Source organism: Sapajus apella, unplaced genomic scaffold (genome assembly GCF_009761245.1).
Source record: "Sapajus apella isolate SASKATOON/1434 unplaced genomic scaffold, GSC_monkey_1.0 scaffold58, whole genome shotgun sequence".
In the NCBI taxonomy this organism is placed as follows: Eukaryota; Metazoa; Chordata; class Mammalia; order Primates; family Cebidae; genus Sapajus; species Sapajus apella.
In genome coordinates this window covers 3,513,957-3,526,552 of record NW_022436998.1, presented here as the reverse complement: position 1 = coordinate 3,526,552, position 12,596 = coordinate 3,513,957, and the positions used below count along the sequence as shown (strand labels likewise).

Sequence of the window (12,596 nt, the reverse complement as noted above, 5' to 3'; positions counted from 1 at the left end):
TGCTTCTAAACCTGTTCAGATAGAAACAGAAAGACTGAATCTTGTCTTCAAAAAGTTCAAAATTCCAGACATCTTTAATCTGAGAATCTCAAGATAATTCCTTTACAACACTTTTTTATGCTACCAATAAATTATTTACTGACATCCACTCACGGTGAACAGAAATAACAATGTGTTATTCAAATTTTGGAAAATTACATTTGGAATTCTAGCAAAGCTGGCTCTATTCCCATTCTGGCATCATGTGCTCAGCTCCCTCCGTGCCACTTCCTCTCAGCTGAGCCTCTCCCTAGGGAGTTCACTCCCAGCAGAGGATAAAGAGAGGGGGAAGAGGAGGCTCTGCCAGCCACAGAGAAGTCTCTGCCCAACACAAATGTTCATGTCAATGCCCTTTCACATTGCCTCTTTTGATTCAACAAATGTACTGGCAGCCCTCAGTTCAAATAGAAACATAAGTGAAACCTAAAATATTTTCAAGGCAGTCGGGTGCAATGGCTCATGCCTGTAATCCCAGCACTTTGGGAGGCCAAGGTGGGTGGATCACCTGAGGTCAGGAGTTCAAGGCCAGCCTGCCATAGAGGCTGGGTGAAACCCCATCTCTATGAAAAAAAATAAATAAATAAAAAAAATATTTTCAAGGCATTAATAAGAGGAAAAATGTGGAAGACAGAATAACCTAAAGTTCCAAGTTTCCTGGAATATCGCTATGTATACATTAACAATCAATGACCTCAGAGCTTCTGAAGAGGTGTCTTTTTTTGGCTTAAGATATCAACATTTTTATATACCAATTCACGAGCTATAGAAAAAAAAAGAGGCCAGGCATGGTGGCTCACCCCTAAATCTCAACACTTTGGGAGGCCAAGGCAGGGGGTCATGAGGTCAGGAGTTCAAGACCAGACTGGTCAACATAGTGAAACCCGGCTCTACTAAAAATACAAAAATTAGCTGGGCATGATAGCATGTTCCCGTAATCCCAGCTACTTGAGAGGCTGAGGCAGGAGAATTGCTTGAACTGGGACGCAGGAGGCAGGGGTTGCAGTGACCCGAGATCATGCCATTGCACTCCAGCCTGGCTACAGAGCGGAAAAGGAAAGAAGAAAAAAAGAAAAGAAAAAAATGAAAAGAAAAGAAAGAGAAATAAATAAATAAATAAATAAATCAAAAGTTTAAGACTTCAAACTATCTAGGTTTTATTCTAGAAATCTTCAATTTTGCAAAGTTATATACTTTGATATGGAAGAGTGAGGGTAAACAATCATCGTTCCTTGTCAGAGGGGAAGTGGTACTTCAGAATTCTTATTTATCTCCTTATAACTTGGAACAGACTCTAATTACAACCTCAAAGATCTCAGAAAAGAGGGCCGGGCGCGGTGGCTCAAGCCTGTAATCCCAGCACTTTGGGAGGCTGAGGCGGGTGGATCACGAGGTCAAGAGATCAAGACCATCCTGGTCAACATGGTGAAACCCCGTCTCTACTAAAAATACAAAACATTAGCTGGGCATGGTGGCGCGTGCCTGTAGTCCCAGCTGCTCAGGAGGCTGAGACAGGAGAATTGCCTGAACCCAGGAGGCGGAGGTTGCGGTGAGCCGAGATCGCGCCATTGCACTCCAGCCTGGGTAACAAGAGCGAAACTCCTTCTCAAAAAAAAAAAAAAAAGATCTCAGAAAAGAAATGACATGAAAACTTTTAAACAATATTGAATCTCTGTTATATTACAAAGCTACTATTTAAAAAAAAAAAAAAAAAAAAGTAACTCCCTGGCAGTATCTTCTCTGAGTAAGACTACGCTCCCCACTGCCCAAATGTAGCAGTAATAATTAATACCTTATTTGTATATGTGCCTTACTTCATCTGAATCTCACAAAAACAATGAGATAGAATGAATATCATGACTGCCCCCTTGTCAATGTTCAAGCAAAGGTTTAAAGAGATTCAGAAACTTGCTCAACTAGATGCCATCATTACATATGACTTCTCCAAGATCTAACCCTTCACTTGTCCTCTGAAAAAAGAAGACAACATTACTACAAAAATTCCTTTCTTGAAGCTGTTGTATTTTGTCACAGTAAATTAGTTTACATTTTCTAGAATTTTATATTAATAGGATCATCTATTATGTATTCTTTTGTCTAGCTTTTTAACAATTATTTTGACAGTCATTTATGTTGCTACATGTATTAATGGTTCATTCCTATTCATTTGCCAAATAGTATTCCATTGTATGGATGTACCACAATCTGTTTATCCATTCTTCAGTTGAGGGACATTTGGTTTATTTACAATTCTTGGCTATTAAGAACAATGCTGCTTTGAATAGTCACATATATGTCTTTGTGTGGACATATATTTTCATTTTTCCTCTTCAGTAAATTTCCAGGAGAACTCCTGCATTATATGATAGTTGTATGTTTAACTTTGCAAGAAACTGTCAAATTGTTTTCTAATGTGGCTATATAATTTTATTAATATATTCCAAACAGCAGTGTGTGACACTTTTTAAAGTGCCAACATTACAAGATATTTCATAACTAAGAAAGGCCTGTAGGATCCAAAGACAGTGCATGTTTGCATGTTCCAAGTCAATAGATAGATAGAAAGTATTTCATCCAGAGAAAAAGATTCACATAAAAACAAGTGAAACCACATGCCAATTCAGCTACATTAGCTTATGTGATGACTTAAAGGTATGCTATCTTAAATTCCATCAGGAAAGCACCTATCTAAATGTGGCCAGGCGTGGTGGCTTATGCCTATAATCTAGCACTTCGGGAGATTGAGGCAGTCGAGCTGCCTGAGCTCAGGAGTTCGAGTCCAGCCTGGGCAACCTGGCAAAACCCCATCTCTACTAAAAATACAAGACATTAGCCAGGCATGGTGGCATGTGCCTGTAGTCTCAGCTACTCGGGAGGCTCATTTAGGAGAATCGCTTGAGCCCAGGAGACAGAGGTTGCAGTGAACCAAGATCATACCACTGCACTCCAGTCTGGACAACAGAGTGAAACTTTGAATCCTAAATAAATAAATAAATAAATGTAACCAAATGACTTACAGGTATGCTGTCTTAAATTGTATCATGAAGTATCTACCTAAATGTAACCAATGTGAGATAAACTTATATTTTAGAAACTAACATGCACAGAAAGAAAGATCTTTAAAGGTAACAATAAGGCTGTTGCAAGCATTCACAATAGCAGCTCATATAAGCATTATCCACAAATCAGACACTATGCTAAACTCTCTCTCTCTCTCTCTCTTTCTCTCTCTCTCTCTCTCTCTCTCTCTCTCTCTCTATATATATATATATATATATATATATATATATATATATGACCACTTTACTGATTGCTATCTCCATTTTACAGGTAAAGAAATCAGAGGGAAAGAGAAGTTAAGAATGTGGTCCCAAGGCCACATAGCTTGTAAAGGGGGAATCAGATCTACCTAACTCCAGGCAATGCTTTTGGCTTTGCTAATTCATTGGTGCATCTTCAAGTTTCACACGGCTTCCAGCTTGCTTTGAAGATAACTTCCTAGAACTGAATGATACTATTCCTTAAGAAACATTTCCCCCAGTTTCTACTTTTGTACCTATTAAGCAACTTTCCAATATTTATCTGTTTTCCCAAGCCCATTTCCTACTTGGAAAAAGAGGAACTGACAAGTCAAATGGCGTAAAGACCAGGCATGCTGATTTTGAACATTAATTTAACCATAAATTTGGTTAATGTGATGAATCATGGAGGCACCAATATCCTTTTCTAAGGATCAACATAATAGAGGATGTCACCAAGTCAGGCATCAATCCTACACAAGTCCACAAATGCTAAACCAACTCTACAGCTAGAACAAACTTGTTGAATCTGCATCCTGCAGGCTACATGCAGCCCAGGACGGCTTTGAATGCAGCCCAAAACAAATTTGTAAACTATCTTCAAATATTATGAGATTTTTTTTGTGTGTGATTTTTTTAAGTTCATCAGCTATCGTTAGTGTCAGTGTATTTTATTTGTGGCCCAAGACAATCTTCTTCCAATGTGGCCCAAAGAAGCCAAAAGATTGAACACCCTGACCTAGAATGTAAAAAAGAAAACATAAGCTACTATTAGTATTAGAAAAATATGGCCAGTAGAACTACTACTACATATATAGCTAGAAGAACTCTTAGCAGCTTTCCTTCTCCAGTGGGGAAAATTAAAATATATTATGCAAATGCCAGGTGTTTTTCATTTAAAAGTAAGGAAGATTAAAATATAATGAACAGAATTATTAAAGAGTTAGGAAAAAATATATTACCTGATTAAGCAGAAGGTGCATACTGCTTCAGAACTAACTATTTTGGAAATACTGGACAAGTGGCATGTCTTACTGATGGATTACAGTTTCTTCCCCATAACTCCTCTTCTATATTCTATAATACTCGAGGACCTAATATTTTGAGAAAGGCCAAAATTTGGAATGTGCCTCTTAGGTTCCTCCACAAAGGCTGGCCTGCCAATTCTTACTATTAATAGATTCATGGTCTTGAACAGGAAAAATCAGTAGACTCATTGGCTTTACACAAATATTGCCAATTTTCCACACCCTAAATGTCTGAGGGTTTACTGGTAACTCCTATTTGTTTTCCATAGTAGTAATCAATCTTTCTCTTCCAAGCTACATTTTCTGTCTTCTAGATGACATCAGGAGCAGTGATTCTCAGAGGAAAGTATAACTGGAGGGCATGTACCAGGAGCACCAAAAAATGGGAATTCAAGCTGGAAAGTCGTACTGAGAAGTAAGATATGACATCTGTCTTTCCCATAAAGTCAGGAGAACTGAGACCATATCTTTAGGAGAAAGGTTTTGGTGAAGTCAAAAAAGTAAAAAATGGATGGAAGATTTTTGGAAAACATAGTGAATGGAAACTTTCCATAGAGACCCAGGAAGCAGAAATTTCACATAGCAAAAAACAGCAAGAAAGAACGAACTACAACTGACTCACAATTCTTTTTGAAAAAAAATTTAAACTGCCTCAATTTGCTTTAATATTCTTAGCCAATCCCTTCTTTTCTGAAAATACAGCTCAACTGTAACCTAGTCTCTTCCAATAATCAGAAATTCTGAATTAACAATGTTTCAGTGATTTGTTACCTCTTCTCAACTCTGTCACACAGGCTGGAATGTAGCGGCATAATCTCAGCTCACTGCAACCTCTACCTCCTGGGTTCAAGCAATTCTCCTGCCTCAGACTCCTGAGTAGCTGTGATCACAGGCATGTACCACCACAACCGGCTAATTTTTGTATTTTTAGTAGAGATGGAGTTTCACCATGTTCACCAGGCTTGTCTCCAACTCCTGACCTCAAGCAATCTGCCTGCCTCGGCCTTCCAAAGTGCTGGGATTACAGGCGTGAGCCACTGTGTCCAGCCATCTCAATTATTCCTACATGAAGGCTAAGAGAAAGGAAGAAGGATAGACCAGTCACAGGACAAAAAGTGTTAGGCCAACAAATGGTAGGTATAAAAAGAAAGACCAGGTGTGGTGGTTCTTGCCTCTAATCCCAGCACTTTGGGAAGTCAAGGTGGGTGGATCACTTGAGGCATAAAGTTCAAGACCAGCCTGGGCAACATAGCAAGACTTTACCTCTACAAAACATAAAAAATAAATATATATTTTAAAAAGGAAGACAAAAATAATACATAGGTGTGTTTGTGTTTGTACATATGCTACATATGTAAGTTACCAGATGGGCTGGGATCAACTATACAAAAGGGAAAAAAAGATTTATCCCAGCAAATTTGTCGAAGCCTGTAGGTTCCACAAGTACCCATTTTTGTTCTGATCATCTCAAGCTGGAGTCAACTTTGAAAGAAAACTGACAGTATGTAATGCAAATGTCAAACTCTGGTTGTTTGTATGGTTTATTTTGAGATGACAAAGTTCTTTGACCTTGGCCAGCAACCACAGAGACATTCAAAGACTGATGCACTCTGATATCTGTTGCAACTATGTGTAACTCATCAACATTTGTTATAGATATTGGCAAAGTGACCGTTCTGGCACTTAAAAAAAATTACAGAGTAACAGTGTCTTCATGCTGAGAACAATCATTAAGATCACCTAATAAGTCCCCTTCTCTCAAGGATTGGAGAAATTGAAACTAAAAGTGGGATTTGCACAACATGGACAAAATGTAAAGTGCATAAATGAAATCTTGGATTTAAAAGCAGAAAACTAAAGAAAAACCAAAAAGAATAAAAAGTTTTTAAAAAGAAAAATGTCTTTTAGCTCCATTTTTTTCACAGAAAATTGCATATTATATCCTCTCCCTCCTGCAGAAGAGGATTCACATCATGTCAATTAGGTCTTTTTTGAGATAAACACTCATTCCTTTGGGAGACACACTACCATGCTGTTATTTTCTTTTGCATTCAACTTTAAATCTTATAATCTAACTGAAGTCTTTTCACAATTAATTACTGCTCAAGTTCAGCAAGTTAAGCATGTTTATTAATTCCCATCCCACTAGAAAAATAACTAGAGGCAGCATAATCTATTTTTATGTGTTTGTGCTCCCTCTGTGACTCTAACCAAAGAAACATAATCTAAATTTAAGGTGGCCTTTCATTTAGAAGTTAGAAAATGAGAGGTAGATATTTTGGAATTTTTATTGTCCCTAAGACCCCTGCCCTCCCCCCCACCCAAAGGAAGGGATACTTGCAATCTAGAAAAGAATACTTGCAATCTAGAATCGACACTAGGAAGGAGAGCTGATGCCAGCCAGATATTTCTTCTGGTGTTAATTAATATAATGACCTTCTGGTCAATAAGTTTTTGCTGCTTTAGAACCTGATCCAACAATTATACTAACAAAACTGTTCCAAACCTGTAAAACTGCTGACATATATACCATGCAAATTCCATTAATGGGAGACCCCTGGATGTCAAGCTTGAAATACCTGGCTATCTACCTCAATGAAAAAATTCTGAGTTATGTATAAATAAGTTGATTTATTCATTCACAGTACATTCTTTACCCCACTTCCTCTCTCCCTTCACCTACCTCCTTCATTCCTCCAACCCAATGGTATAGAGCAGGAGTTGGCAAACATTTTCTGCAAAGGATCAGGTGGTAAATAGTTTGGGCTTTGTGGGCTCTGCCTTTGTAGCACAAAAGTAGTCATAGACAATCCATAAATGAATGGGTGTGGCTATATTCCGATAAAACTTCATTACAAAAACAGATTTAGCTTGCAGAGCTATAGTTTGCCAACCCTAGTTTGAAGCAGCAATTTTCAAACTTTAGCCTGAACCACAATCACACACAGGCTTGTTAAAATACAGACCTCTGGGCCTCATCCTTAAGTTTCTGATTCAATAGCCCTGTCATGGGGCCTGAGGTGTTAATACGCTCCCAATCAATGCTGATGCTGCTGGTCCAGGGACCACACTTCGAGAACCACTAGTATAGAATAATGGTTTATACTGCATTCAGCAGAAGGTTAAAATGTAACAAACAATCAAGAATGTAGAAACAACATGCTGCAAACTTGACTGCTAATTTTATAGAATATTTCATATGAAGACTTACTGTTAAGTGCCATAATATTATCTGTTCCTGGATGATGGAAATTTATCCCCATGCGTCCTAAAAAATAAAATAATGTTAAGCACAAAGAATGCTTAATGTAATGATTTCAAATACATCTTAAAATATGAACATTACAAAAAGCTAGAACAATCTATAACAATGCTATCAAAGGCCAAAGCAGTTACAACAGTTTTTAAAATTAAGTCATAAAACATACACATGAAAAGTCTTAACACAAAGCCAAAGTTTCAACAACAAACAAAACAAAACAAAACAAAACAAAAGCTTCTGTTATAATAGTCTGAGATTTAACACATCTCTTGCATTCCAATTTAAACATGCCAACTCCTTGGATTAAGCATTTTATTTAAACAAACATTTATACTGTCCTTCCATTCAAGCAGCAAAAAAAATATAGATTTGAAAAAAGTATATAAATTTGAAGCTTAGAGAGAATAAAAAGAGGTTTCATACTGGCTCAAAAATGCAATGTAATAATCAGAATGGCAACCAGAGGAAGAGGGTAAAATGTATATAAGAGATAAAACAGAGAAAAAGATTGCCTTAAAAATCTAGAGTTCTGGTGGCTGTCTCCACCACTAACTAGTTATATGACCTAGAATATAATGCTAATCTCCATATGTTCATCCTTAAGCCTATAACAGGAGTTGCAAACTTCTGCTGACACTGGCTGGCTTCCTATTTTGGTATCCCTCTGAGCTAGGCATCATTTTTACATTTAGAACGGCTTGTGGTCTGGGCACGGTGGCTCACACCTGTAATCCCAGCACTTTGGGAGACCGATGTGGGTAGATTACCTGAGGTCGGGAGTTCAAGACCAGCCTGACCAATACAGAGAAACCCCATGTCTACTAAAAATACAAAATTAGCCGGGCATGGTAGTGCATGCCTGTAATCCCAGCTACTCAGGAGGCTGAGGCAGGAGAATCTCTTGAACCTAGGAGGCAGAGGTTGCATTGGAGCTGAGATCACGCCATTGCACTCCAACCTGGGTAACAAAAGTGAAACTCTGTCTTAAAAATAAAAAAAAAAAAAACAAAGAAAGAAAGAAAAGAAAGGCTTATAAACACAACCAAACCAAAAATAAAACAAAGAATAATATGTGACAGAGACCATGCGGCCCATAAAGCCTAAAATAATTACTCGTTAGCACCTCACAGTTTGCCAACCCCTGGTCTATAAGATGTCAGAATCAGATGCTTCAACTAATAGCCCCTAGGGGCAAGAATGGAAGATGCAGATATTTGGTTTTTTTTTTTTTTCATTATTATTTGGGACAAGAAAGTAGATATATCAAAAGAAAAATTAGAAAGACTCTTATATGGGAAAAAAAAATGTACTTAGAAAGCTTTCTTAACCAAACTCCTTCAACAAAATAGTCATTGAAACAATGCTCTCAACAAACCTTGCAGAGCCAAGTTTATAGATATTACCACACAAGGTAACATCTATAAATTTGGCTCTGCAAGGTTTTAATGTTCATTGGAGTTATCATGAAATTCTCAAAAAATGTTAATCTTATTTCACTACCATTGTTTAAATAAATGTCAACAGTATTTTGGGGAGAAAGCAGTACTACAGAAAAAGCTAGAGATAAGGTTAAAATAATTGATTTTTACAACATATACTGTTTTATATTACATAATTGCAAAAGGGTCAGTCATCATTTGATAGCAAACTCCATTATGGGCAACTAGAGGCAAATAGCATTATTAAGTTCTTTTTGCCCAAAAGGAAAGCATCATAGTGGACGAAACAGAGCATTTGCCTTAAACAAAAAGGGAGAATTCTTAAATAAATGAAGTTTCTTAAATAAATATTCTTAAATAAATAAATTTCTTAAATTCTTAAATAAATGAAGTTTCGCCTAGACAGGACCAGCCTGATTTCTTAAGGATCCCCAGGCTACAATAATTTGTAAAAGATCATTTCATATTAAGAGGCAAGAAGGGCTGGGCACAGTGGCTCATGCCTGTAATCCCAGCACTTTCGGAGGCAGACTCCATCTCAAAACAAAAAATTTTAAAAGGCAGGGAAAAACAAAACCCTCACAAGTGAAATGTCACTTGTACTGGTGTGTGTGTATGTATTCAAGAATGGGAAAATCTTAAATACATCCATAAATGGGATAATCCATCAGAATTTGATGGATTCTGATGAAATTGTTCTAACTTCATCATGAAGCATTATAGAGCTTTCAATAACAATTTTTAGTTTTTATTATTTCAAACCTCCTTATTAGGAGAAAAATGTTTCATCTCTCTCTAGTTTTGTGGAAACTATTTTGCTAGCATTTATAATATAAATAAAATTCTTTTCTTAGACTAGATTATGTTTTCTATTAGAAAGCCATTATGAGTAAAGAATCATCTAAGAGAATCACCTATTTTGTTTTTTATAGATTTCATAAACCTTTTCATATTTACTAGAAGCTAATTATCAGTAATTTCAAAAACTACCCCATTGTTAAAAGATACATTTGATAGAAACGAGAAAAAAAGACACATTTGATGTATCTGTATATAATTGCTCTATGTGCCTTATGTTTTTCCAGTTCCTAAATCATTTTAGAGTCCCTGAAAAGTATAGTCTGCAACGAGTGCTATCTCCTACCACCACCTTGATCAGAACCTATAATAGGAAAATTTGTCACCAGAACAAGGCTTTGATTCAGTAGGGAGAATGATATTCTCATTTCAATTAGCTATCTCAATGTTCTCACCATCATTTTTGGATAATCAAGACCTTATTTGGACTCATTATTATCAGCAAATACTAATAACCATGAAAACTAGATGTGATTTACCCTAAACCAGCTTTCATCCTTTTCTGGGCTATTCAAATATAATAGTAACTAGCCAGTCACTGGAAAGTCTATCCAAAAGCCCACTAGGCTTCAAAATCACTGCCCATCAGGACTTAAGGAAATCACATATACGGAAGATCTTTTCAAATTTTAACAAAGGAATATTTAGGGAAGGGTGTAGTGTCTAAAAAATTAGCAATATTCACTAAACATTCTTAGAATAATAATAAAGCATTATCAATGAAATCATGCAAACTCGAATTTAGCTGATCCTTATTCTACTTCTTTTCTGTGTCTACAACCATTTATGATAAAGAATTATGTAGATTACAACCACTACATCAAATAAAGTTTTTACATGTTCCTGTAACTACTTAGCTTCCCAAACATAAAGGGTATCCCTTTTGTCCTCCAGAAGTTAAACACACCTACATGGATCCTTTTTGATCCTTTCCATGAGCTCCTACAACTTTTCAGCTTAGAAAGATGAAATTAAAGGAAGCTTGGCAGTTTTCAAATTATTATTCTCTATCTTACAGATTACTTCCAACCTAAACTTTCTTATGATGCAGTAAAACAAGAGCCTTAGGCAGTGTTTTGCAGATTGAAAGTATCATTAATTGATGAAAAGCAGAACGCTTTTTACCTTTCCTGGTATTCTCCCTAATTCTTTTTTTTTTTTTTTTTTTTTTTTTTTACCGGAGTCTTGCTCTGTCACCCAGGCTGGGGTGCAGTGGCGCGATTTTGGCTCACCCCAACCTCCACCACCTGGGTTTCAGTGATTCTCCTGCCTCAGCCTCCTGGGTATCTGGGACTACAGGCATGCGCCACCATGCCCAGCTAATTTTATATTTTTAGTAGAGACAGGGTTTCACCAGGTTGGCAAGTCTGGTCTCCAACTCCTGATCTCAGGTGATCCATCGACCTCAGCCTCCCAAAGTACTGGGATTACAGGTGTGAGCCACTATGCCTGGCCTATTCTCCCTAATTCTTTGGCCTCTGACTTCAACAGGTCTCTGGATGAAAGTTAGCAACAAAACATTTTTTTCTGTGTTTTGAGACGGGGTCTTGCTCTGTCACCAGGCTGGAGTGCAAAGGCGTGATCTCGGCTCACTGCAACCTCTGCCTCCCCGGTTCAAGCGATTCTTCTGCCTCAGCTTCCTGAGTAGCCGGGATTGAAGGTGCATGCCACCACACTCAGCTAATTTTTTGTATTTGTAGTAGAGACAGGGTTTCACCTGTTAGCCAGGATGGTCTCGATCTCCTGACCTCGTAATCCACTCGCCTCAGCCTCCCAAAGTGCTGGGATTACAGGCGTGAGCCACCGTGCCCATCTAATTTTGTATTTTTAGTAGTGACGGGGTATGCCTGTAATCCCAGCACTTTTTTTTTGAGACAGAGTTTCTTATAATCCCTGCATTTTGGGAGGCCAAGGTAGACAGATCACCTGAGGTCCGAAGTTCGAGACCAGCCTGGCTAACACGGTGAAACCCTATCTCTACTAAAATACAACAAAATTAGCCGGGTATGGTGACACCTACCTGTAGTCCCAGCTACTTGGGAGGCTGAGGCACCAGAATCGCTTGAACCCGGGAGGCAGAGGTTGCAGTGAGCTGAGATCATACCACTGCACTCTAGCCTGGCAACAGAGCAAGACTTCATCTCAAAAAAAGAAAAAAAAAAAAAAAGAAAAGAGAAAAAGAAACTCCGGATCAAGAAGGCCATATCCATCAGAATCAATTATCTAAATATAATCTATTTTTCCCCCAACTAATAATGCAATTTTTAAAGTAAAATCACTCACAGCATCTTTAAGTTAGTTTCTTTGCCTCTTCCAAAAGTAATTTTCAGATTATAAAATGCAATATATTTTTAATGGAGAAAAATTAGACAATGCAGAAAAATGGAGAAAACAGGCCAGGCATGGTGGCTCACACCTGTAATCCCAGCACTTTGGAAGGCAGACCACCTGAGGTTGGGAGTTCGAGACCAGTCTGACCAACATAGAGAAACCCCATCTCTACTAAAAATACAAAATTAACCAGGCATGGTGGTGCATGCCTGTAGTCCCAGCTACTCAGAAGACTGAGGCAGGAGAATCTCTTGAATACAGGAGGTAGAGGTTGCAGTAAGCTGAGATTGCACCACTGCACTCCAGCCTGGGCAACAAGAGCAAAACTTTGTCTCAAAAAAAA

General features: G+C 37.7%; 1 protein-coding gene across 10 annotated transcripts in view; it reads right to left on the bottom strand.

Annotated features, from left to right (window-relative positions):
* The window catches only part of CPEB3 (cytoplasmic polyadenylation element binding protein 3), a 239,167-nt gene that overhangs the window by 136,302 nt on the left and 90,269 nt on the right, over nt 1–12,596 (bottom strand). For all 10 annotated transcript variants that reach the window (XM_032245540.1, XM_032245542.1, XM_032245541.1 and 7 more), the window contains one exon: nt 7,575–7,631. In XM_032245540.1, the coding sequence (XP_032101431.1) occupies nt 7,575–7,631 (57 nt within the window). The remainder of the gene's footprint in view (nt 1–7,574; nt 7,632–12,596) is intronic.